At 38.2% G+C, this 27,818-nt stretch overlaps 1 protein-coding gene across 1 annotated transcript in view; it reads left to right on the top strand.

The window, feature by feature from the left end:
- MED12L (mediator complex subunit 12L) overlaps nt 1-27,818 on the top strand; it is a 320,591-nt gene that overhangs the window by 283,677 nt on the left and 9,096 nt on the right. The window contains exons 39-43 of the mRNA XM_045903552.3: nt 1,155-1,366; nt 14,164-14,253; nt 16,120-16,349; nt 18,892-19,048; nt 21,571-21,657. Of these exons, the coding sequence (XP_045759508.1) occupies nt 1,155-1,366; nt 14,164-14,253; nt 16,120-16,349; nt 18,892-19,048; nt 21,571-21,657 (776 nt within the window). The remainder of the gene's footprint in view (nt 1-1,154; nt 1,367-14,163; nt 14,254-16,119; nt 16,350-18,891; nt 19,049-21,570; nt 21,658-27,818) is intronic.

Below are 27,818 nucleotides of genomic sequence, written 5' to 3'. Positions count from 1 at the left end.
ATTAGGAAAGTGCAGAGGGCTTCAGGGATACTTACTATATTTCTTTAGTTGGCTCAAAGGTACAAGATTATAAAAAAGTTAGGAAAATTAAAAGAAAATGGACGATGGCTTAATCCTTAGAAAGAATCTCCTTTATCTATAAAATGAGTCCATTAAGTTTTTATGTATTAGCACAGTTCCAGTTCTTGGTTCAACAAAAGTTACCTTGCCATATATCACTTAAATTGACTTTCCTCTTTTTTTCCTAATGTTCTTCAAATGCTGCTGATTTCATAAATCACATTGCTGGTGTGGTTCTGAGTCTTTAAAAGAATGTGGGTTTTCAGCTTTAAAATGTTTGTTCCCACCATACAACTTACTTTAAAAAAAAACATAAAACATCTTTTGTGAGATGCTTGTATTTATATAGAGGATTTCTTACACATATATTAGTGATTGACACCTCATTTTAAGCCAGCAAATGTTGAAATTTTTCCCCCCAAACTCTTAAAGGCATTTGACAAACTATATATGCAAGTATGTTAAGGATTGCCTTTGGTTTCTCAGGCATCACTACAATCAGCATCTCCTGTTTGATTTCAAGCCTTCAAAAAGCTGTGTTTTGTCTTTTGAGTCATGGTATCTGAAGTTTCCAAGCCTTTCGAGTTTTGAGAGTATTTTCATGCCAGTCTACGACGAAAGAGGCATTTTTATTTTGCCATGGTAAAGAAACTTAAATACCATGAGCTTCAAATTTGTTTAAAATGACAAAGGAGTTTCTATGACTGGCTTAGGACCCTTGGCAAAACATACCACGAAGGCAGTACACTTTATGCCGGTAATGTATTCCCCAGGGCCTTGCGCAATTTAAAACCCTCGTGATTCGAAATCATGCCCGCGAATCCGTGTCAGGCATTTCAGGTGATCAGCCAAAGTGGGGCCTCCGTGAAATCATTGAAATACTATACTTCACGCCTGCATCACCGTCCCCACCCTTTGGGAATTCTGCAGTTTCCAGCATACCTGTAATGTTTGTATGGTGTGTGGCGGGGCCTTATTTTCCATTCGCTCATGAAGTGAGGCTTAGAAGGTAAGGTTTCCATGTTTGGATAAAATAAGGAAGACCTGTGGCATTAACACGCGTAGAGAGCCCTTCTTTCTGGTTGCTTTTGTAGGTGGCTCCAGACTGGACCCCACGGGCTCCTTCGTCCCCACCAACACCAAGCAAGCTCTGTCCAACATGCTGCAGCGGCGCTCGGGCGCCATGATGCAGCCGCCCCCGCTGCACGCCATCACCTCGCAGCAGCAGTTAATACAGATGAAGCTTCTGCAGCAGCAGCAGCAGCAGCGGCTTCTCAGGCAAGCGCAGGCTCGACCTTTCCAGCAGGTTTGTACAGATCCAGCAGTGGAGCCTCTGCCTGCTGTTAGCGCCTCTAGCTAGGCATGAGTGCGGGGTATGGGGCGTATTCTTCCCGCCCGTGTATCCCGGAAATCTCGTGTGAGCGCAGGTATAGCTCTCCTACAGGTTTATGCCTCTCGTGTATTTTACTGTTATCATTGATCAGATAGGAGCTTGAAGTATCTTAGGTTCATGACAAGTACGCCTTAAAGCAAGAAGAGCTAATGACTCTCCAGTCCCCGAGAAGCAGAAGGTTTTTTTTCATCCCCGGAGTGACCCTAACTGAGCACTCATTCCCTGTAATTATCACCATATTCTGTACTCCTTTTAGCTCCTACTTTTGTTTGTTATTGTTAGATTGATCACTCTGAGGTTGTACCTCTAAAGTCCTGCTGTTTCTTAGGTTTCTCCCTACAGTGCCCTGCATAGACTCTATTTTCAGTATGTGCTTAATAAGGTCTATAGGAAAGAACATATTACAAATCATAGTCAGTTTACGGATACCTTCAATTTCATTCTTGATTTACATCATTGCTATTTTTATGCCCTCTAACTCTGTTTTATTTAACTTTTGAGATTACAGTGATTGTTCAACAAAACAGTGGTGGGAATCCTACACAGCTTACTATAGGCTCATGAAGCCCACAGATCTGTACAAATAAATAAAATAGAAAAAGAGGAGGTGAGATTGGGACCCCCCTCCCCCACGGTTTCTATATACTTTTTGTACTTTCCAATTTTTCCAAAAAATGCACTATTTTAATGAGGATGAGGAGGATAATAATAGTAGCAGCTAACACTAATAGAGCACTTACTATTTGCCAAAACATTTCTAAGCGCTTTAAATGTATTATCTAAGATCCCACAACAACCCTGGGATTTAGGTACTTTTTTGAACCTCAAAGGAAGTAGACAATCCATAGGTGTATCCTGCTCTAAGAAAAACCATAAAACTTTGAAATTAGCAAGAAATCCTAATGCTTTAAAAAACATCCTTTATATTTTGTGTAACTTTCTAGGCATATCTCCATTGTGTAACTTATGGCACTTTTGCATTCAGTCCACTTAGTGATTTGGGGGGGCTGGAGGTGGGATGGTTAATTGTACATTCTTTAAAATGGTTCTTGTTTTTACCTGTACTATAAGAAGGACAGGAGAAAGGAAATAGGTCAACTGTGTGGGAATGCGACCAACAGTCACTGCGTGCCTGTCTCTCCCTGACCTCTAGCATAATTGCTCAAACTCCCTGGGTGTCAGGTAAGATGGGCCTAAGTTGCTTCTTACACAGAAATGATGAGGATTTGCTTAAAATATTAAGAAATACTTATTTTACTTAAATAAGCAGCATGTTTGGAGCCATTTAAAAACCTCAGGGGTATTTTAGCTATTCTTGAGGATGAGCAAAAATAGTTACCTTTGTTTTAGATCTTGTCAAGATTTAAAAAAAGTTGCTGTAAGTTGAGTAACCATCCCACCAGGATGAATTCAGCTACCTTTTAAAGTGATTCAGGCCTAAGTAAAAATTTACGTTCCACTAAGTTTAGTTTTTCATATCTACCTTTTTATCACAAGGTATAATTTGTCTTATTAATAGCTCACTTTCAGACTGTTACTGCTAAGTTCAGTTTTGAATTGCTCTAAGTGATTCCTAGCATGGGGAAAACTCACTGGCCCATTTATAGTTAAACATGCTTTTCCTCAAAAGCTTCACTTCTGATACAAGTCATGACAAGCAATTTCCTCTAAAGCACATTTTTTTTAAAGGAATTGAATAGAATAACCTACATATAGTCAAAGATTCGTGCATATTTGCCGAAGGCAAGCTTATGACCTAAAATGTACCTGCAGGAACCCATTACTTCTACATTTTTCCTCAAAACACTCAAAAGTACCTGACTATTCTTTTACACCATGTAGAGTTGTATTGCTTGTACTAATAAGAGTTAATGTGTAGTTTGTTTTTTTTTTTCTGATTCTTTTTGCCAACTCTGTTTCTTTGCTTTTCCTTTTGTTCTCATTATTTTTGTCCTACCTTTCCTTTTTTTTTTTGAGAAGTCAGGAATTCCTTCCAGCAGTGAAAATGCAACTTCATAACAGTGATTGTACAATGTTTACCTTCCCCCACCGCCATATTTTTTTAACAGTTGGTTGAAACTTGCTTTACTCTCTCTGATGGGCTTTCAGAAGCAGACATTTTTTTTTTTTTTTCTCTCACCATTCTTCAAGTGTTGGATACTTGAGGGAAAATAATATTCTTCCAAGGAAGTGAAATAACACCCATGGTGCAGTAAGATGGTTCAGTGGTCCCACCTAGAGTCATGAGGTCACATGTAGCATTTGCCAGAGTGCCTGCACCTAGGTGGTCTCGGGGAAATGTTAACTCCTTTCCTCTCATGTACAAACGATTAATATACCTGGAATCTAGCTAAATAAGGTGTTGTGGCAGGAAAAAATTCTCCTTGTGGTAATCCTTAAACTGGAATAAAGGCAGCATTATATGGAATATAAGCAATATTGATAAGTTGTTTTAATACATGATTCTGGATGTGGTTGTTTTTCTAAGTAGTACTGACCTATATCCTTCATGATAAGAAATGATAGAGAAATGTTGATTCTAATTTTGGCCAGGACCATTTTCTCAAGTTACATGCCTGCATGTAATGTGATTCTCTCTAGCTATGTAAGAACTTGTCATGTCTTTTTTTCTTATGAAATAGAATTCATTTTTCTTCTTATCCTAGCAATTTTCTAATTCTAGGAATCCATTTTCTTAAATGTAGCAAATGTGTTAGAGAATTTTCATTGATCTTAACCTTCAAAACTGACTTTTGGAATTTTAGCAGATGCTTATTTTAAAGACTGATGAGTTTTTCTAAGCCTTGGATGTGACTGCTCCTTAGGCCAGTTGTCCAATAACCACCCCATGGTAGCCCCTCTTTTGATAAGGTCAGGCACTGGGTCTTATACCCTGTATTATCTTTACATCTAGTGAGCCAGAGGGTAGGAATTTTATGAAAGGTTTATCAAATGAATGCATGTTTTGAGAAACTATTTCCAGGAGCCTACAGCTTTCTAGTAGCCTTAATCCTTAGCAGTCTGATTTTTATCTACAGACTCATCTTAGCTGCCCTGAGTGCTTCCAGAAACTTATTCCAGAAGTGACTTCTGCTATGGTTCATTTGAAAACCTAGATGGGGCAGGGAGGACATAAATTCCTGGATTCTGGATATGTCTCAGACCATACAGAAGAATCCCCTTAGCCTCTTCCCACCTTAATGAAAGAAGCTGATGTACCTAGGAATCATCTAACCTTAGATGGTGCCCAGTGAAAACTGCAATATCATTATAAAATAACTCTGTGTCCACTGCAGAAACTGAACATCTGCTTCAGTTGGTCATGGAATTTTCTGTTACGGACCATTCTTGTATTTCCTAAAGAATGTATTAAGACATTGGTGTAGTGTCTAGAAAATAGATGCTAAATAGCATGGGTATTGTTAAGTATTTTTAATCAAATTATTTGATGCAATGGTTATAATTGAGTGTACTTTCTTACGGCTCTAGTACATACCGGTATGCATAAGGATGTTTTGGCAAGAAAACTTGTTTTCATTCTTTTTAGTTAGACTCTTTATCCAGGAAAGTAAAAATGATCACTCTCCATTCCTTACTCAGCATCTGTTATTTAAAGGGGACTCAATGTAGCGAATATGTCCCCTTTCTGTGCCTCAAATCCTCATCTACAAAATGGAGCTAATGCAATATTTACTTTATAGAGTTCTTGTGAAATTAATGTTTTAATATACATCACAGCCCTTACAACAGTGGCTGGCTCATAGTAAGTGCTCAAAAAATGTTAGCTGTCATACTTGTTGATGTTTTATTATATCATGAATGTATTATTTCAAAGGAAATCTCTATCCCATAAAAATGATTTTTATTTTCTTAAATCTGTTAAGGATTAAAAGAGAATAAAAACACTTCAAATGCTTTACTTCTGTCATTATATTAATTGTCCCTAATAAGACTGGTGTTCAGCGGCCGCCCATAGAAGAAGCCAGGAAGAAGGAATATTGTTTAGTTTTCCTAATAGTCATTTTGGTTTCTTAAAGCAGCGTATTTTGACTGTCTAAATTCTGTAATACAAACTTGGGAGGGGCTGATTCCAATATTATTCCAATTATATTTTCTGCATATCCTGTGGAAATCATCACAAAATATAGAATATTGGTGAAAATAATGCAAAATGCTGCTTAAATTGTTTTCCAGTCCTCTTTCTTACATCCAATATTTTTCTTCTGACAGAAGGAACTTCCTTCACCACCCTCCCTCCCCCACCCCCCGCCACACACACCATATCAGTTTCTAGGGAGGGGGCTTTTGGAGGGAATCTTTAAGTGTTTTGATCCACGAAAAGGACTTAATTGTTTGCCTTGTTTTATGGTATAGCTTTATCCTAATTTCCCCCCTTTCAGTGCACAAAATCATTTTGCTGTTCTTTGTAGTAGTCAGGGCCAGCCAGTTTATTTTAATAGTCCAAAGAAAGACAATATGTTTAGCTTACATTTGGCTGAGACAAATTTGGAAGAATGCAATTGGTTAAAGGGTACAGATAATCATATGGATATTGATGACATTAAAGAGGAAGATTTCTGACAGAGGAGGGAAATGTTGTGCCCAGTAATAGCTAGTGGTTACTTGTAAGAACATTAGGTTATTAACCACAGGGCAGGTGCTATCATTGTGTATCTAAATGAAGGAATTAGATAACTTAATGAAAGAACAATGACTGAGTCAGAGCCTCCCAAACTCCCTGGCAAAAGTCAATCTGTAACATCCTGAAAACATGCCTCTTGGATTGATTAAACCCATTTAAACTGAGCGGCTACCCTTTGTCTGGTAATTGATCTCTTACCCTAGGGACAGAGCATCACCTTGGAATATCTTTTTCCCTCCTTTATTCTCTCCCTCCCTCAGTCTCTAGAGGTGTATTTCAAACATACAGAGAAGAATAGAAAATATAACAAACACTAATGGACTTATTACCTAGCATCACTGAATAATAATGTTCTGCCATATTTGCTCTAGGTCGTTTAAAAAATAAAACAGTATGTCTACTCTTGTTTCCCTTCATTCCTGTAAAGAGGTGATCACTATCATGAATTTAGTGTTTTTCTTTCTTATGAATGTTTTTTATACCTTTACTACATATTTTTGCAACCATTAACATAAACATACAGTATTAATTTTGGATTTGAAACTTAATATAATGGTCTCACACATGTATTGCCTTGTTTTCCAACTTTTTATTTTGGCCAATTTTGAATTATATCTACTTTGCTATATGTAGTTTTATTCATTTGTCTTAGTTGATGCTAGTCCATTATGAATATTAGCATAATATTTGTCCGTTCTCCTGTTGATGATCATTTATTTCCATTTTTTCCTTACTGTTAACAATGCAACAGTAAACACGTTTTTATGTGTCTTCTGCATAAATGGAAAGAATTAGGTAGGGTATGTACTTGGAAGTGGAAATGCTGATTTGATTTCCAAGGTGGTGCTGATTCTCATCAGTTATGAATGAATTGTTTCCTTTCTTCACATCCCCACCAACCTTGATATTGTCAGATTGTAATTTTCTCATTCAGAGCAGGTGGAACCCTATTTGGACGTTTTAATTTCTATTTCCCAATTACCTGTGAATTTAGGCTCCTTTTATAACTTTATTAGCTATTCAAGGTTTCCCTTCTGTAATTTCCCTGATGGTGTAATTTGAGTGTATTTCACAATAATTTTATTCTTATTTGCTGAAGGTAGGCAGAATAGCCTTACTGAAACACACCTTGAGTTTTGACAGTTACCTTTAATGCATTCACTCAGATATTCAAATGCATTTCAAAGACAAAAATGAGCTTAGGAGAAAACCCCTGAACTAGTAAATATGTCCTGAGCCCTATCATTTTGTTCCTTGGATAGAAACCCATATGTCCAGGGAAGTGGGTGCTTTACTTACTAATACTTGGCATTTCTCTGCTATCTGAGTGATGAGAAAGATGTTCATTTAATTTGCTGAAATTATAATTACGCACCTAAAGTCTAGAAAATAATGTACACAACTTGATTTTTGGGAGAGAGGAGAGGAGAGTGGGGGGTGTTGAGAGTGGACAACTAATAGATAACTGTCGGATCCAAATACAAATGTGCAGATGCAGTGAATTATATACCTACACCTAAAATAGTGAGAGAAGATATTTGCTTGGGAAATTCTTCCTATAATTTTTAGTCCTTAGTATAATAAAATACTTTTTCTATTACGGTTGATAGTCCTTTGCCTTATCTCTATCTCTCAAACTCAGCGGGAAGAAAATTTTTAACCTCTCAGCCAAAAATGTCACTTGGGATCCGTTTATAAAAATGATCAAACAAGTGAATTATTTACCTGAGAAAGAGAAGTTTTCCCCAAGCCTCTAGTTACCTTTTTCTAAATCAGATTCCCTGTTAGTGTGTAAACACTGGTGGCCCTGTAATGATTTGTTGTCTGTTTTGGTTGATTGAATGTGTGGTTAACCTAATGCCCAGTTTTCGTTTGCACTTAGGATGGAGCTATCTAATTCTATATCTTCCAACATATACGACCCACTGACTTCTTCACTTAATGTCTTGTGTGTTTAATGTGACCCACATGTCCTGAGTTGTCCCACTGGCTGTAGGCTGTGAAGGACTCTGGCACCCTGTTGCTCCCAGTGGAGTCCCCAAGTCCCCTACTTACAGCGAGTGTCTGTCTGATAGCCCTCCTACTTCTTCTGTGTCACCATTTAACCTCTGGGTTCTGCTCTCCCCTTATATGAATATTACCATGTATGTCCAGTCTATAGTGGTGTCATTTGGTGTATGAACTAATAAAGCCTTTGTAAGGGCGTTGGGATCTTAAGTCTTGACTCCTGAAACACTGTTTTAAAATGAACTATTTCATATGTATTGTGGTTACCCACATCATTAGGCTAAAAAAATCTTATCTGTATTGTCTGCCGTTTTCTTGCTGTCCCCTTTCTGTAGGACTTCTGTAACTCTGCTGTCTCCCTTCTGGAAGACTTTGACAACATAATGGTAACACCCCTGCTGTCATTCCTTTTTTCTGTCTTTTTTTTTTTAGTAGATTTTTATAGCATTACTCTTTAAACATCAGAGTAAGAAGCGCGGGGTATTCTTCCATAGCTGGTAACACTTAGAGTCTTCATTTCACTGTTACTCACTTGGTTTAAGTTTGAGACTGTAACACAGAATCATGAATGCATCGACCATGTTCGATTTAATGGGATTTATTTCTGAAAGTTTTTCCCTTTGATTGCCTCATGATTTTCATCATTTATGTGTACAGTATAGAAACCAGTGGACGTTCATGGCCTGGGTTTGGGAACATAGACCAGTTCGTGCACCTTCATCTCAGTTCCAGTTTTGAACCCATCTATTCCTGAGCTCTTGCTTCCCTTTGTGGTAATTCACATCATTAGCAGAAGAACGCATGGCATGCTAATTCATAGGCTAGTGCAAGATAACGCAAACTGTGGTTATGAAACACACCCTTCTCATCACATCCCACTCACTGGCTATTCTGAAATTCTCAACAGAACTCATCATCTCTGTTGTCTTTCCGAGACAAAGAAGATGTTTTTTTTGAGCATAGGTCTTGTGCATGCATGTCCTAAGACTTCACCTCTACTGCTTTGCCTGGGCTAGCTAAGAATGCATGTTTTGCATTAAATTACTTATAGGTTTCTGTATCAGGTAGCCAACCCACAACATAAACCCAAGAAGCATTAGAATAAAAAAGAGCACACATCTCAGATGTGAATGTAAGTCAACTTGTTTCACTGCCAATTTTAATGGGTAACATTTTCTGTACATTGGTGAAAATGTCCGTGATTGCATATTCAAGCTTTGAAAATATTTAGGTTATTAAATGCTTGTTATGTAGGCAATTTCTTTAATAGTTATTCAGCAAAGAAAAGTTTGGAGACTTCTGAAAAGAATCAATTTTTCTTGACACTTTGTGGTATACAGAGAGCAGGTGAGGTTTTTATTTAAAAACTTGAAGTAAACTTTATCAATTAAAAAGTATTTTGGAGATAGCTTATGTTTGCTGTTGGACATTTTGTTCAGATGATAATGTAATTTGGATAAAGTAGAATTTGCATCAATCAATGATTTTACTTTTTTTTAAAAGACCAAATGTTTATCAAGTATTTAAAGTCATAAGGTTCTGTGCTTTATGTATTCATTCAAATTAATGGAAATGTGTGTATATATCTTTGCTGTCCTTTTCACCATTCTAATTTTCCTTTAATTTTCTCCAGTATTAAGAATATAGTAAATGTATATACTCAACCAATCATCTATTCATTTATGAGCATGTTAAGAGTATATTGTAAAAGTTCATTATTGTGTGAGGTGTTTATTTTAGAATGAATCAGTTTGTTCCAGCCATTAATGTTACTGTTAATTGATTCCCAACCACGTTGTATTTTATATGAAAACATTATAAGAGAATCAAGCATAACTGGTCAGCTGGACCTCCTGTATTTATAGAATTTTCTCTGTGTCTGTTGTCTGCAATCAAAATACACCAGTATGATGTGATGACCATAATTTCTGGTTCACACCATGTATTATTTTAGCTTCGGGCACCATTACTCATTACCTTCCAAACTAGTAGTCACAAATAAAACCCTTTTTGCTAGATGACTCATAAAACATTACCTACTGATTTTCACTGGGGGACTTCTTATTATCCCTAAATCAGCATTATCAGAAACAAAGTCACAAAATCTAGCTGTGGTTTTTTAGGTACAGTTTGTCTCTCTACTTGAGACACTTAAACACCATTGAAAAGTGATTAAATAGGGATTTCAAAAATTCATTGCTGGTGAACTGAGTGAATAGAAAATCCCTAATCCTGAAATGCTGATTGTCATGCTTACTGTCAGCTAATTGGAGCCATAACCAATTCTCTTTTAGAAAGAGGTCTTCACATTTTTTCAATTGCCTGAGGGGGAGTAATTGCTAAGTGAAGAGAACAAGACCCAGAAGAATGAAAATTATGTTTGAGAATAATTTATCAAGAATTTTAAACTTATTGGATGCATTTATTTCAAATTATGCAAAAGGCCTTTGAGTCACCATCTCTTTGAGTTCAGATACTTCTCTTGTCTGACTCTAAATAAAGCAGTAAGAGAGAATTGTTCTTATAAAGGCTAGGAACATAGCACAGCTTCTTAAGGTTTTAGAAAGTGGAAGTTGAAAAAAAAAATGCAGTGGATTTATGTTTCTTATAGAGAGGCAAGCCCAAAGCAAAGTGCATAGACACATGTAGGAATTTACCTCAGGTAACAAGGTAGAGATGAGTCTGTGTAGTTACCAGAACTTCCCAGTTAACTGCGGCTTATTCCTTTAGCACACGTAAGTCAGGTGTCTGAGCCAAGGGAGCCTGAGCAGGGCACAAACATGTCTTATTTTCTCTTCTAGTGATGTGCTCAAAGTCAAATGTCAGTTGGCTAGACACAAATATTTGGTTAAAAACCGGCCTCTTGAGTTATCCTTTGGCTCACACAAAAATGTGTACTTTTTTTTTTTAAGATTTTATTTATTTGAAAGAGAGAGAGACAGAGGCAGAGCATGAGTAGAGGGAGGAGGGAGAGGGAGAAGCAGATTCCACCCCCCCCCCCCACCGGCTGAGCAGCGAGCCTGAAGCGGGGCGCAATCCCAGGACCCTGAAATCATGACCTGAGCCAAAGGCAGATGCTTAACCGACTGAGCCACCCAGATGCCCCCTAAAAATATGAATTTAATGTTTCCTTTAGTTGTTTCAATTAAGCAGAATAAATCAAGAGGGGGAAATTGAGCTATTTTGCAGATATTAATGCAGGTATAAATAAGTAATCATTAGAATGATAGATGCTAAAAATTAAAATTCACTAAAGAACTTCTCTTATTCATTCCTTATTCAACAAATTCAACATCAGTAATTTGTACAATTATTGATATAATGTGTTTCTAGCATTATTCTGGGGAAAACCAAAAGTAGGACATTTCAGTTCTGTGGGAGAGACTGGGGTATCTTTCATTCAAGGAAACATGATGATAAAGCCATGCACAGAGTACATGGGGACTACTGGCCAGCTCGGAGCATTTGATTTTCCCAGGAAGGATATTGCAGATCTGAATTATTACCTACTATCTTATATAAATCAGGAAAAATTGGTGGTAGGAAGGAGCATAGTATGTTCATAAATAAATAGTTTTCCTTGAGACAAAAATGACAGAATGCATGAATTTTACATTGTAAAAACTGTATGTGAGATTTCTTATCCCTTTCTCTTTTTCTTTGAAAGTTAGTATTTTACCTTACATGTTAATTTTGTGATTTTTTTTTTATGTAGAATAGTTCTAAATTCCTATTTCTTAAGTGTCCGTGATCTCAAATGTTACTTGCCAATAAGAGTGTTGTCCAGTAACACAGCTATTTCCCTTATTAGTATTCTAGTTTACTCCACATGTAAGTCATAGTTCCTTTCGTAGGGTTCTTCAATAAGCAGAGGAAGAATGAATAGTATGAAAAATCTGTCCTTATGCATCTGCATGCGGCTGTCACACACAGATCACATCTTGTTCCCCTCTAAGACAAAGCAGGGTGTGGGAATTGTAAACTACTTATGGATCTCAAGATTTTAACTCACATGTAAATAATTCATTTTTCTTCCTTTCTGTAAAAAGGATAATGTGCAAATATTTCTCCCCACAAAAAAGCAAAAGAGTGTGTTTCAGAGACCTTGTAGGGCACTGTCAGGGAGCCCGGATTCTCGAGGAGTGGCATTTAACCATGTGGTTCATCTAATGACTCCTTGGCAGTGTTTGGAAGATCAAAAGCCTTTCACATACTCTCAGGGGAAGAGTTGTTGGTCCCGGGTGGCCATGCTGCCATGGAATGAGTTCTCATAGAAGGAGCTGAGGTTATTTTCCTTAGACCCAAGTAAATACAGACATAATTGCACTTAGATCAATCAGCTAAAAGCTGAGGGTATCTTTATGGTCCCCCTATTCTGGGAATTTAGGTTCTTGTTGAAGCTATTATATGCACTCTCAGAAACTTGCGTTTGGCCCATGGATGGATGGATAGTCACCTTAGGAAGTGCCCTCAAGTGATTTTATATGAGGATCAGAGAAAGAATTTTACCATAGGATGTATACATTTGGTTTCAATATTTCAGTAACAAGTCTTAATAGAGATTCTCTCCCTGTTTTTGTTTTTGTTTTTTGTTTTTTTTTTTAAGATTTTATTTATTTGACAGAGAGAGACACAGCGAGAAAGGGAACACAAGCAGGGGGAGTGGGAGAGGGAGAAGCAGGCTTCCCGCCGAGCAGGGAGCCCGATGCAGGGCTCAATCCCAGGACCCTGGGACCATGACCTGAGCCGAAGGCAGACGCTTAATGACTGAGCCACCCAGGCGCCCCTCTTTCTCTGTTTTTTATTAGAGTGAGTTGTAGAGGCTCTTTGTCACTAAAGGATAAGCACCAAATGAAGATTTAAGTATTTCCATTTTTAATATCACATATGGAGACATCTTGTCATAATGGCAAGAGCCCTGAGTTCAGATAATGGCTCTGCTAGGTCTGTCTTGGTGAGCTTGCTAAGCTGCTTAAGCTCATTGAACCTGGCTTTTTCTCTGAAGAAAATGAGTGAGGATGATCCTCCCTTTCTGCAGAGTTCCTGTGAGAAAATGGGAGTAAGAACATGAAGTCGAATCTCTGGTGTAGAATAGCTGTTTAATAATTGTTGGTGTTTGCTCTCTAAATGTTTAGTTTTCTCTTTGTTAGAAGAGTTTACACTACTTTCCAAGCACATTAAATGGTTTTATGTAAGTATAATTTAACATTTTTGAAAAATGAGGATATCTGTTCAATAAAACAGTAGTAAAATATTTTGAAATAAACCCCATTCTTTATAATTAGTAAGTCCTGTAAAAATCTAGGGATGGTTGGAAGCTAGAGCTCTTTTTGTGATGATTATTGCAAGCTTCCATGAAATAACTTCTGACACCGTAACATAAAACCCATACAGCTGCTCTTATAAATATGTTTATTTTTCAAAGGGCAACACATGTATTAAATTAGGACTGGTAAGCAGAATTTAATTGGCTTTATATTGTAGTTCATTAGAATTATATTTGCTATTGATGTATTATAAATTTTTATTGATTATATTCTAGTTGATGTTTAGTCATAGGAGATACCAAATTCATCTCTTGACTACGTGGTTAAATAGATAATTTTTAGGTCACTATGAAGAAACTTCATTAAAAAAGTCATGAAATTTGTATGTGGCATTTCTATGTACTACATGTTCTCTTTCTTTTATGGGCACAGAATGGTACATCTCTGTGGTTTCAGATTTCACACTCGAGGCTCATGAGTTTCAGTCTAGAGGGGCATTTATATCCTGGGCTGTACAGGAAAGCTATCTCAGAGCCTCTCTGATAAGTAGACCATCAGATTATTTTCGCTTGTTACTGTTGGAAACCTCTATAGTCTTTGAAAGAAATAAGTTTAATAGTCTCTACACACATAGAAAATTGATGAGAAGTTATATTTAAGGCAGTTTGGAAATCTCCAAGTTGTATAATCATCTAATAAGATTTGGTGTCATGGGTTATCGGGCTTATTAGCCAGGAGTGCAAATCAAGTTCTTGCTGTTATGATCAAGAGTCCACCTCGACTTTGTTTTCCAGGGCCCACCAGGGGACCAGGCTGCTCTCTTTGCTGCACAGGCTCGGCCCTCCCCTCAGCTCCCCCAGTATCCAGGGCTGCAGCAAGCACAGGTATCTGCATTTGCTTTGTAGATGCTGCTGGGATTTTTACTGTTCTTTATTTGAAGTGGGAAACCAAGTAAATAGGATATCAGCTCTTTATGGGGTCTAGAACATAGTACTTCTGCTTATAGATTATAATTGACATCTCAAAAAAAGCATTACCAGTGATCAACAAGCCTTAGGATTGACTGATTTTTTAAAGAGCATAAAATATTTCAGAAAGTTCTGGAGTTAAAAATACAAATAACCTCTCTACTTATAATGAGTAGATGTTGAAATGCTTCACAGTCCCAGAGTGCTTATTGTATGTTATAATGAATAACGATGTAATTCATGATTGAATTTATCATATTAAAAGATAGGTTTGCAGAGGAATCATGGTAGAATAAGAAGGTAATTGACCTTGGAATCAGACCATGGTGCAATTCCTGGCAACTTACCAGCTGTGTAATATTGTGCAAGTTATTCTGTGTCTTGGTTTCCTTCAAAATAGAGATGAGTATGTGAGGATTTAGGACAACCTGTGGAACCAGCATAGCACCAGATCCACTCAACAAATGATAGACTTGCCTCAATATAAGGCATCTCCTGGGCTATTTTTCCTGGTAATTTTGTGGTTTCTGCATCTCTATACTTTTACTCTGTCTCCCTCACAATTAGGAGCCCAGGGATGTTGGCAAGACTGCCAGTGGGGCTAACAGTTCACACTGTGTCCATAGCTAAAAGGCAGTCTGAGGTTGGTTCTCACGGGCACTGAGCCCCACAGCTGGATCCATGCATGCTGCTCGCTGGAAGTGTATTATGCATTACTCTGTCTTCCAAGTCAGAGCCATTAGACTACCTTAGAGTGTGGTTCTTTGAGGACTGAAGAGCAGGCCTCTTCTATTTCAATCAGCATTCCATTCTATAACTTGCAGATAGTCACCCAACAGAACCTCAGGTTTTTCATTTACATTAGGTGTCAAGATTTAGGGGAACAGGCACTCATATACTAATATTGAATAGAAAAATTAAATATTCAGAGTATTGGTAGAGTGCTGAAAAGGGCTATAGTCCAACCAGGACTAGAGGATATCAAATAGTCTCCAAATACACCCTTACTGTGGGGTTAAGGTATTGTTTTTTTTTGGTTTTTGTTTTTTGGTAACTGGTTAATTACTACAGGCAAATTCATCAGATCCAAGGTGTAGGTATAGTTATATATCAGGAAAGTGTACTCCAGCATTTTAATTTACATTGGAAATAGGTAGCTTTTCTTTCTAATTTTGGAAATGAAATTAATGGTGCTTGGGATCTGTTGAACATTGATGTCATCTGTGCACTTAAGGTATGGATGCTTGCCTGATTATTTCTATACAGAAACATGTCTTTCCTTCCCTCAAAGTAAGCAACTGATTCTAAAACTGATCTTTTAACCAAATGAGGATTCATGTTTTGTTTTTTAAGATTTATTTATTTATCAGAGAGAGAGAGAGAGAGCTTGAGTGGGAGGGGCAGAAGGAGAAGGAGAGAGAATTCCAGGCAGACTCCATGATGAGCGGGAAGCCTGATGCAGGGCTCAGTCTCATGACCCTGAGATCATGATCTGAGCCGAAACCAAGAGTCGGACACTCAACCGACTGCGCCACCCAGGCGCCCCTCGATTTTTTTTTTTAATTGAAATTTCTGATGAATCATGATCCAACCAGTTCATTCTGTAGCTTTCTCGCCACCCTCTTACCTCCAGAGTTGTCCTCCTCATATGTTGAGTTATAAGAACCTTTGAGAACAGTGACTTTCAGGGAACTCCTCCCAGGTTTGTTTTTGCCCCATATAGCTTAGTGATAGCAGAGTTGGTGGTAAATTAAAACACTGACTTCTTGTGCCCACCTGCAGACCATGCCCCAGGGCTATACGATGTACGGAACACAGATGCCTCTGCAGCAGACCCCACAGCAGCAGGCTGGTGGCGTGGTCCTCTCTCCCAACTATAACTCCAGAACTTATCCGGCCGCACATTCCAACCCGGCGCTAATGGAAAGACTCAGACAGATGCAGCAGCCGCCCAGTGGCTATGTTCAGCAGCAGGCATCACCATACCTGCAGTCCTTGACTGGCTCTCAGAGGTGATACATGTGGAAATAATGATTACAGTAGTAGACACTCGAATTCCTGACTTTGTTAGACATTGTCTAGGGCATGGTGCTTTATAATTGTTTTTATGAGCTTGCATATTTGCATATAATTTGCATTCTGTCATCTCATTTTTAGTAGCATCCAGATAGAGGATTATTTCATTCAAGGCCCGTGTAAACTCACATCTGCCATAGTATGGGTGTAATGTTTTAGATGATGCCAGTATGTTAGCTGCAGTGTTTTCCGCTCTTTTAAAAAGATTTTTGGCTAAAAATATCTTAAAATGAAAAAAGTGCTGATTATTGTTAGCAGTACCTTACTAGAATATATTGGTTGGAGCCATAAAGTCTGTGATCGATTAATGCTCATTGTGCATGGTGCCCATAAGAGTTTTGTTATATTTTAGTTTCCACCTTTTCTGCTTCAGGTGTGGTTGGCACAGAGGATCATGAAAGATTCTTTCTCAGTTCTTGCTATAATTGAATCCCATAGACATAGTGCATGGTGACCACCAGCCATGTGTGGCTGTTTAAATTAAGACTAAAGTTAAATTAAAAGTTTAGTTTCTCAAGTCACACTAGTCACATTTTAAGTGTTCAATAGCCACATGCAGCCGAGCAGAGCCAACTTTGAAGGTGTGGGACCTGTGCAGTCACACAGTGCACTGTATTTAGAAGGATCCCATGCTTAGTGTAATGGTCTACTGTTACCATCTTGAAAATCCTACTAGTTTTTGATCAAGGAGCCTTGTGTTTTTGTTTCACACTGAGACCCAGAAATTATGTCACTGGTCCTGGAGACCAGTAGCTATCTTATTGGACAGCACAACTGTAGAACATTTTAGGCATCGTGGAAACTTCTGTCGGATAGCATTGGTCTAGAAGAATTAAGTTTCATGCAAAATTTTACATTATAGTAGACAGCAGTTTAGCTTCCATGTGTTACAATCAGTTGCTGTACGTCAACACAAAGTTGTTACAGCTTGGAAAGTTGGCACGGTTGATGGTAACACATTTGGGAAAATAAGATCGGAAAAACATGCATTGTATTTATTACTATTCTAATAAGTGGCAGCAAAGCATATTGCCTATGAACTTGAACTTCAGAGCTCAACAGTTGTGGGTTTCAATCCCACCTGTGCTCTTTACTGACTGTCTGAATAACTTTGGGAAGTTACTTCTCTAGCTCTCTGTTGTCTCATTTTTAAAATAGGGATAAGAAAACGCAAGTCAAAACCACTTGAGGTATCACTTCTCATCAGTCAGAATGGCTAGGATCAAAAAGGCAAGAAATAACAGGTGTTGGCAAGGATGTGGAGAAAAAGGGAATGCTTGTGGCCTGATGGTGGTGATGTGAATTGGTGTAGCTGCTATGGAAAACACTATGGAGGTTCCTCAAAGAAGAAAAAATAGAATTGCCATATGATCCAATAATTCCACAGCTGGGTATTTACCCAAAGAATACAAAAACACTAATTTAAAGGAATCCATGCACCCCTATGTTTATTGCAGCGTTATTTACAATAGCCAAGCTATGGAGGCAGCCCGGGCGCCCATCAATAGATGAGTGGATAAAGAAGATGTCATGTATATATAGAACAGACTATTACTCAGCCATAAAAAGGATAAGTTTTCGCCACTGAAATAAGTCAGTCAGAGAAAGACAGATACTATAAGATTTCACTGATATGTAAATCTAAGAAAACAGTGAATAAACAAAAAATAGAAACAGACCAGTGTACATACAGAGAACGAACTGGTGGTTTCCAGAGGGAAAAGGGCAGAGAGATGGGCAAAATAAGTGAAGGGGATTATGAAGTACAGATTTTTAGTTATAAAATAAGTAAGTTACGGGAATGAAAAGTACAGCATAGGGAATATAGTCAATACTATTGTAATAACTTTGTATGGTGACAAGTGATAACTACACTTATCATGGTGAGCATTTCATAATGTATAGAATTGTTGAATCTTACCCACTCACTGTTTAACTGCAAGCCATGCAGTTTGAATGCAAAATTTCTTATATGTGTTTGAAAATAAAACAAAACCAAAATTGAGGTGTTCCTCATTTCCAAATCACTGTCCCAAATACAAGTGTCAACTATCTTTCAATTAAAAGTTTTAAATAAATAAAACGGGGATAATAAAACTGCTGACCTCAAAGGGTTGCTGTGGGGAGTAATGAAATAATACATTTCAGACTCTCATTACCGCTGTGCCGTCTCCAGAGCAAATGCTCAAATAATGTCACTTATTATTAAAAACAATTAAAATATTTTTAAGAAGTGATTTAAACACGATTGCAATTTTATCTTAAGTAGTGAGCATGCTTGCTGTCTTTTGTCCAGTGACTCCATCTCTCCATGGAAATCTAGATGATCTTAGTCACTGGTCTCTATCGCATGTGAATTGTACAGTTGAATACTGAACACAGTTGTTTCTTTGTGAACGTGCGTAATGTGCCACTGGCACTGATTGAAAATACGACAGTTTGCCTGGGTGTGAAACCAAGTTGTATTTTTTTTACCAGACTGAATCATCAGTCCCTTCAGCAGAGCCCTTTGGTAGGTGGAGGAATCGATGCGGTGCTGACTTCCACACATCCAAGCCTTCCTTCAGTGCCCCTGCCTCAGGACCCGATGAGACCCAGGCAGCCACAGGTTCGACAGCAGCAGAGGCTCCTCCAGGTGGGGGTGAGGGCAATGCATGAGGGGTTCTCAGCAGTCCTATGAAATAAGAGGCACTCTAAAGAGCCTTTAAGTTCCAAGGAACCCCGTGTAGTTGAGCCTAGGAGCTCAACTGGTGTAATTTAGTTCCAACTTGGCCAGGGTCTTCCTTTCTCTGTGCTTTTGCCAGGTTATGGGCAGGAGGGTGCATTTTGCAGAACGGCCTTCCCCTTTCATAGAGGTTCAGGAGAGGGTAACTGGCTGCCTATATCTTAATATATATGTATATTGTGAGCGTCAGCTCACCCACTCGCTGTTTAACTACAGGCCATGCAATTTGAATGCAGAATTTCTTCTGTGTGTTTGAAAACAAACAAAACCAAAATTGAGCTGTCCACAGCTTTCATCAGATTCCCAGAGGGATCTGTCTGTAATCCAAAAAATTATCTCTGACGCTTCTGTTCTGATTTAAGCTCTGAAGTTGGAGTGACGTAGGTGGCATATTTCATATTGTCTCTGGTAAAATCCAGAGAGCTATCCTTCATTTATTTGATGTAAATATTTAAGTACCTTAGATAAAGCGTTCCTCCTCTTGACACATTCTTGCTTCTAACCTACTCATTTAGGAAATATAGGCTATTTATGTTTACCTGTTCCATTTATCTTCATTCTTAACAAGTTTGTCCTTTGTTACTAGATTGGATATTGTCTGATGAGTCTGCACAGTGGACTCTATCAGTAATTCACCTTGAGATGCACTCTCATTTTATGTGTTACTAAGAAAGAAAGAAAACACCACCAAAAATGGGGGGTCTAGTAGAACCGGGGTAACCAAAGCTATACTCTTGGAATGAGTTCAGTAAAAATGTCATACAGAAAGGAACAGTAAAGTAACATGCATATCTCAACCTTGACCCTGGTTGGAGGGAAGAAAAAATGCCTCCCCTGAGAATTTGAACCACAACTTCAAGTGTGTTTGAGGTCTGAATTCAGTGTGATCCAAAAAATTTTAGTTGACAGTACCCCCAGGTGATAGGCAGAAGCCAACACAAATCCTCCAGAAAAATGGTTTTACAATTATAAAATGTCATTAGTTGTAAGATGCTATTAAGTTGCAACTCAATTTGTAGTAAGAGTTCAGTAAGAAAATATAAGTAAAGCACTCATTTGGTAATATTAAGAATAGCTGTAGTGATATTTTCATAAATAATTTTGTCTCAGCTTCTGAAGATATGTTTCAGAACTTAATAGAACTGATATTTATATTTCCCTCTGTTTTAAATTTCTCATTTCCTAATCACGAAGGAAAGTTATTACATTATTTCCTACTTCCTGTCTTACATTGCTTTTCAAGGCTGCAAATTTTGAAAGTGTTTTTTTATTGGTTAATATGTACTTTTTTATCCCAAGTAGCCTAATATGCCCCTCTGGTAATTTTTTCATTACTACAAATTCCCTGGAGATAAAGAAAAGGGATTTGCTTCTGCCTCAGGATTATACTTACTCTTTTCTTGGTGACTGACTACCTTCATAAAGGAACAAATTGGTAATTATGAGGTTGGTTGGATTTTTCTTGGAAGAATTCACAGAAAGCCAAATGGAGAATTGGCTTTATATTGCAATCATTATGGTTCTGGTCCCACTTGCATTGTCTCAGTTGGGAGTGACCCTGCCCAGACCTCCTGCTAGGATTCCATATCCATGAGTGTTGGCATTTAGTGGGAAATACCATCTGGTAATAGCTATTTATTACCCTGCCTTAAAGAAGACAAATAATTTGGGGGATAGTATGCAAACCAAGTTGGAAATGCAAAGGATGAAAAGAAGTCCAGCACTGTCATCATCAAAATGAAGTGCCTGGGTGGAGGACACATTGAAGGTCACCGAGACAAACCACCTATTAATATTTTCCTCTCCTCTGTGTCCCACATGGTGGATGAGTAATGTGTGTTTCTTCTGTGATTTGGAAGTGTTTTCTAAGGGCTCTTTATTTACACCAACTCGGTCACTGACATAATTTGTTTTTATGCTGGTATTTTTTGTCAGAACTTCCCACATATACATCTTCCTTTTAAAAAAATATTCTAATCTTCAAGAATTGCTCCTCTTCTTTTTCCTGTTTTTCTCCCTTTAAAAAAAAAATTAATCTTCACAAGTTCCTCCAGATTGTCATAGGGACTAAAACGGTAATTACTTAGTCCTTTTCCAACCCTCTGGTATAAGATAGGATAAAGTATGTGCAAGAGCAGATAACGTGAAAGGTGTTAAAACAGTAAGTATAAAGGATGTCCCTGGACAGCAGAGGGCAGTACAGACAGTGATGACGGAAAGAAGAGCTCCCTGGGGTTGTGGTAGTCCCAAGAAGCCTACAAAGAGAACAGATTTAGGTCTTGCCCTTAAAAGATGAATGTTTGTCAAGACAGTGATGCAGGAGCTAGGTGTATATCATTTTCATTGCAACAGCGTAATTAGATAAAAGGTATATGGGGGAGGGGATTGGAATATATTACCCTCTCTAAATGTCTAATCCTTTTTCTTTCCAGATGCAGCAACCCCCCCAGCCCCAGCAGCCCCCACAGCCCCAGAGTCAGACCCTTGGTCTCCAAGCGATGCAGCCCCAACAGCCTTTGGTAAGGAACCTGGTGTTTTGGAACCAAATATGTGGGGTTCTTCTTTAAAGGCAGGTTGCATTTTTTCATCCCATAAGATTGTTAAGAATTAAAATAGCTTAAATGTACACTTGCAAGTTTTCCCTAGAGCTTTTATCAGAGTAGTATATTTGTTTTCACAGAAAGGTATAAATAAATATTGGGGTTCAGTAAGTTATACCATTTTCCTCTTCAAATTTTTTCAGACTTTTCCATGGACTAAAATATTTATATTGAGACCCCAATTTTTTTTAAACAATGTTAAAATGATAATTTACCATATCTATTTGAGTTTTTACTATACTTTCAAAAGAGCATGAGTGTGCTTTCTAAAATATCTTTACTGATATAAAAGAAACTCTGATTTTAGCCAGTTATTTTCTGTAAGAATTTTCATATAATTTGTAATCGTGTAATTAACTTCTTTAGCTTTGTAAGTCAGATTTTGAAAATGTTAAGTGCATAGCATCAGTGTTTTCTGAACCTCAATAATTTACATCCTTTACTTTTCCAAGTGCCATATCCCTGCTTTATTATTTACTTAAGTATTTTTTCTTTAAATTGCCTCTTTTTCTATTTACTGAAGTAAGTATATTCTAAAAAGAATTTTTATTACTGCCATCAGTGGTCACATCACTTGCTATGTATTAGAAATATCTGTAAAAATAAATACTTACACTGAAGGTAACTGAACGACATGAGTTGTGTGAATGAATATTACCTAACATGAGCTGGCTTATTGCACTTTGGGAAACCCTGGTATAGACTATCTTCAGGACCGGAGTAGAAAGATGGATGGTTTCACAACCTTTGCAGTAAAGAAGTAACAGCAGAGCCAGTGCTGTGGTATATCAGGAGAGATCAGATCAGTAGAGCTAGGTGATAAAGGACAGGTCATGCCCAAATAGACTGATAATGGAGCATCAGCAAATGAAATAGGGTATCTCGGTGCGGAGGCTTGTAAAATGCACCGAGATATCCTTTTACAAGCCTCTGCTTGTAAAACGGGTTGGTCCCCGTTATTACGGAAATTCTTCTTTATTATGAATCTAGTTTTTCTAGCTCCAGTTCTTTTTTTTTTTTTTGTATCTGTGACATTTATTGTAAACCATCTTAAAAATCCTTTCTCAGGTAGAGGCAGTATATAAACGTTCACATACAGCCTGCACTCTTCATCCTCAGGGGTGTTTCAGCAGGGATTGACTGACTTACAAGTGTTGTGTCAGGGACTCCTTGGCATGGGATACTCCTGCTTCACCCTAGCATCTCACCCAAGAACAAGATATAACTGTTTATTTTGAAGTAATTTCAAACTAACAGAAGAATTAAAGAATAATACAATTACCATAAATCCTCTTCCCAGATTTACTAATAACGTTTTGTCACATTTGCTTTATTATTCTTTCTATGCACACGCACGCATTCTTTTCCCCCCGATCTGTACATATCCAGTAAGTTGCAGACTCCTGCCTCTTTTATCAGTACTATTTTAGTTGATTTATAATGTAGCATATAAGAAGTACATAAAATATTAAATGCATTACATTTTTTTATTCTTAGAGAATCGTGCTATATAAACAGATGGATATTGATATCAAGTGCCTGAAATGTAGTAGTTCTTTTGAGTAGGGTAAAAAAAAAATAAACATTTGATTATATCACAAGTTAAACTTATAGGGCTGGGCTGGAAATTGTCTTTTAAACTTCTTAATTATAAACTTCTTAATGATTTGAAGCAGAGGATCAGCTTTTGCAGGGTTGAGAAGAGACTCTAGCTTCAGTTCCACTAGAATGAAAGCATATCTAATATAAGGGAATTTAATATCTTTCTATTCATCTAAAAGTTTCATGAATATTTATTTATTATGTGTAAAGACTATATATCAAATTTATTCATTTTTGACCTCTAAGACAGTTTTGAAGTTTTTAATGTCATCGGTTGTATTTTACTCACTAACTTAAAATACATCCTCGGGATTGAGCAGGTTAGTCAAAACATGGCCCATGATTTTTTCCTACTGTGTTCATAGTAAAGTAATTTCAGAGAAACAAAAAACTTCATTACAACAGTCTTAATGGATAATAAAATCCACAGTGGGCTTTTTCCAGCCCCTTTTTTTCCCTTTTGAGCTGAAGCCTTTTTTTAAAAGCTATTTTGGAAGCATAATTCTTATTTTTATATTTAGAACACTATTGTAATCTAGACAGCAATTATTTTTACAAAGGCAGAAATATTGTGTATGTCATAGTCTTAGGATAGGCTAAGAAATTTAAAATATCACTTGGACAGATTTCAGAATTAAAGGGATCAGTGATCTTGGAGTTTTACATTATGTAATTAGTTCTTTTTTCAGCATACTTTTATTCAGCATATACTTTTAAGTTTATTAACATAGTCTACATGTTTGTAATTTTATATAGCTATAAAGTCAGTCAGCTGTATTCCTCTGCTCTTACTTGCCTAACACCCCACCTATTGCTGCTGAACATTGGTATTGTTTCCAGTTTCACAAATAATACTGCTAGGGATATTTTGATACATATTCAATTTCTCTTTTTGTTTTGTTTTGTTTTCTTACAATAAAAGAAAACAGAAGCATAAGAATAATGTTATCTCTAAATGTGTGTCTTCAGAACAGTAGCAGGAAGCCTTAGCAATACTAAGAAGAAAATTGTATTTCTTATAATTTCTTAAAATGTGATATTGTTTCTTTGCTGGAAACTGAGCAGTAAGCTGGCTGTGGAGAAGTCTGCTCTGACTCATTTGGAGTTCTGATTCATGCAGTCTCAGGGGAGAAGTGGTATTGGTCACACCGCCACCACCCTCCCTGTGACTTGCCCTACGGCTACCGGGTGACATCCAGCAGTCAGTTCAGCTAGTGCTTATTTGTTCTGTACAGTAGAGGCCGACACTGGGCCAGAGGTTATGAGCACACTAATGAAGCGCCCAGCGTGCTCCCTGCCCCCAGACAGCTCAGAATCCCAGGAAACCACTGAACAGCTCGGCATGTGGGAAGCAGGAGAAGTACTAGGAAGCTATGGCTCCTGTAACACAGCACCACAAACTGGAGGCTTTGCCAACAGAAACGTGTTATCTCACAGTTCTGGAGGCTGGGAGTCTAAGCTCAAGGTGTCGGCAGAGTTGGTTCCTTCCAGGGGCCACGAGGGAGAAATCTGCTCCAAGCCACTCCCTGTAGCTTCTTAGGGTGTGCTGGTGAGTTTTGCCTTTCCTTGGCTCATGGAAACAAACATGATCTCTGTCTTCATCCTCTCATGATATTCTCACTGTTATGTGTGTTTGTGTCCAACCTTCCCTTCTTTATAAGGACACCCATCACATTGGATCAGGTCTGATGCTAATAATCTCATTTTAACTTGATCACCTCTGTAAAGACCCTCTCTCCAAATAAGGTCACATTCTGAGGTACTGGGGTTGGGATGCCAGCAAAGCTTTTCGGGACAACATAATTCAACCTGAAACAGAGGTCAGGAAGGGTATGAGAAGCTCAGGAAGACTTGTGGGAGGAGGTTGAATGCAGCGGACCCAGAAAGGCTTTGGGATTTGTTGAGTGCTCTTTGCCCCCCCTCCTTGACAGCAATAGCGGGTCCATGTGGCACAATGATTATTAACAGCCACATGGGCAGTTTGGTCCTTGCTGTAAAAAGTGAACCTACGATTCAAAACTAACTTAGAACAGAAATTGGTGCTTTTTCCGAAAGCATCTTCAGAAAGCAGAGCTTTTCTGTGAAAAGAGGAAGAAAGTGTTAAAGGCCCATGCTTACAAATTAAATGTGTCAGCTTAATATCAATGCCTGTGTTTTCATTTGCTTACTTGTCTTTGGTAAAAGAGCAACAGGAAAGAAAGACGAGGCACCTTGCTGGAAAATTACATTTGGCCTTTCTAGTTCTGACCTAAATTATAGTTCTTGACTTGAAAAATACCTTTAAATAAGTTTTTGAGTTGTAATGATTAACTCTTAACTAAATACGTTAACAGACTGTGATCTTTTCTTTAAGGCTGCTTTTAACTTTTAAGAAAATAAAGTTTAGGGGCGCCTGGGTGGCTCAGTTGGTTAAGCGACTGCCTTCGGCTCAGGTCATGATCCTGGAGTCCCGGGATCGAGTCCCACATCGGGCTCCCTGCTCGGCAGGGAGCCTGCTTCTCCCTCTGACCCTCCCCCCTCTCATGTGCTCTCTCTCTCTCGTTCTGTCTCAAATAAATAAATAAAATATTTTTAAAAAATAAAATAAAAAAAAAAAGAAAAGAAAGTTTACATCATACTGCTGTGTCATTTCTTTTTATCTTAAACTCACGGTGTCCTAGCTGGGTGACCTGGATAAGATGCTAACAGGAAGCTTTAAAAAGCTGGCTTTTTAAATTATTTGATGCTTGTGTCATATCACATTATATTGAATATAATGCCTTATAAAAATATGCATAGTGGAAGCAGTAGTTACTTAAATGATTGCATTAATTTGTAGCCAAAGATCATGTGTGAGATTGCTATATAATCTTCAAAAAAATTCGTATGTTCCATTCAGAAAAATTGAGAAAATTTTCCAGTGCCTCTAGAATTCAGAATTAGCCAGATAGTATTTTCCTTTTCAAACGGAAAAAATTATTTCAGAGAAATTTACTGAGCTTTGTCACCTTCCTCTGCATGAATTTGGATTTTAATTTTTTTTTTTTCCTTTTTGAAGGGAAAGAAGTAACTTACAGATGGGGAGGATAGGGAAGACCTATGTGGGAGATTTCTGGTAACAGGACAGATAAATTTGATTTTTTCTTCCCACTCAAAAAAAAAAAACTAGAGATTTTTAAAAAACGGCTGCACGCAAGTTACTGGTGAAACTGCAAATAAATGCGCGCCAAATCCTCTGAAATCTGTTGGTGCCGGCCCTTTCTGAGTGTTCTGTCTTGCCAGCATCCAAGCATGCATACTTCTACCCAGCGCTCAGTGGAGGGGCCCCCACGGTACCACAGTCCTTGTGCTGGAGCTGGTACTGATGAAAGGTTTTATTCCGACCGTCAGAGGAGCCCATAACTCTCTGCACTCTCTCAGTTGGCAGCGCAGGTTTCAAATAAATGTTGCCTTGGTGCTTTGTCCTTTGCTCACCAATAATGTGCAGTGACAGTTTTAGGACACAGCTGTCAGGAGGCAGGAGCTGTGCTTTACTCACTTTGGTGTTCCTAGAACCCCAAAATGTGCCTGGATTTGGTTAACTGTTGTTGAATAATTTGTTTGTTGAATGTCCGAGCAACGAAGGGACAAAAGCCCCACACAGTGATCCCTAGGTAAAGGAAAAAGTTCAGAAGGCAAGAGGTTGAAACCAGGTTTGAGGCAGTGTGAAGGTCCACCACGAACTCTTCAGCCCTGCTCTTGCGTAGGACGGTCAGTGTCTCTGCTCTGCAGAGAAGGGCCCAAAGAAGCCAGCTTTTCTGAGACAGAAGTGATTCAGTGGCATTTACTTAAATAGAAATGACTGGTTTAGAGATGATGCATTTTGCCTAAGTGATGAGCGAGCAGGAACGTTAATATTCTTGACTAAGCGTGTGTTGTCAAAATAGGGATTAGTCGAAGCACATCATAATAAAATTTTAAATTATTGTTTTGAGTTCGGCAGAGAATGTGTTTAGTGGAGAGTAGCTCTGCCCCGTGGGCTAGTTGGCTGTACCTGACGGACATTGTTGAGCTCTGTGCTTTGTCTCGTGGTTGCAGCAGGGGCATGGCACACAGCTCCCGTCCCCGAGAAGAGCAAAATCCAGAATACTGGGGAGAGAAACACTTGTCACATCACGCCACATTTGATAATAAAGGCATCTCCACAGGATACAGGAGCAGTGGTTTGCTCTTCACATTCCTAAGGGAGTAGGTAAGCACTTGAGCTGATCTTTGAAGGACAGGCAGATTTTTAGGAGCATGTAGGGGTAGGATGAAGGGGGAAAGGAAGGTTTTCTAGGAGGAGGGATTAACATTTGCAGAGGCGCAGAGGTGAGCAGAACTATGAACATCTCCTGCGTGGATAGAATCCAGAAAAATCTTTCCTCTTTACTTATCAGACTTAAGCAGGAAAGGTTAAACATACACAGATTGTGGTTTTTAGATTTATTTTACTTCTGGTAAGCCTAAGTTGTCCCATG

Source organism: Mirounga angustirostris, unplaced genomic scaffold (assembly GCF_029215605.1).
Source record: "Mirounga angustirostris isolate CCGP_5_RB_7025 unplaced genomic scaffold, mMirAng1.0.hap1 SCAF_1, whole genome shotgun sequence".
Classification (NCBI taxonomy): Eukaryota; Metazoa; Chordata; class Mammalia; order Carnivora; family Phocidae; genus Mirounga; species Mirounga angustirostris.
This window is presented reverse-complemented; position numbering and strand designations above follow the sequence as displayed.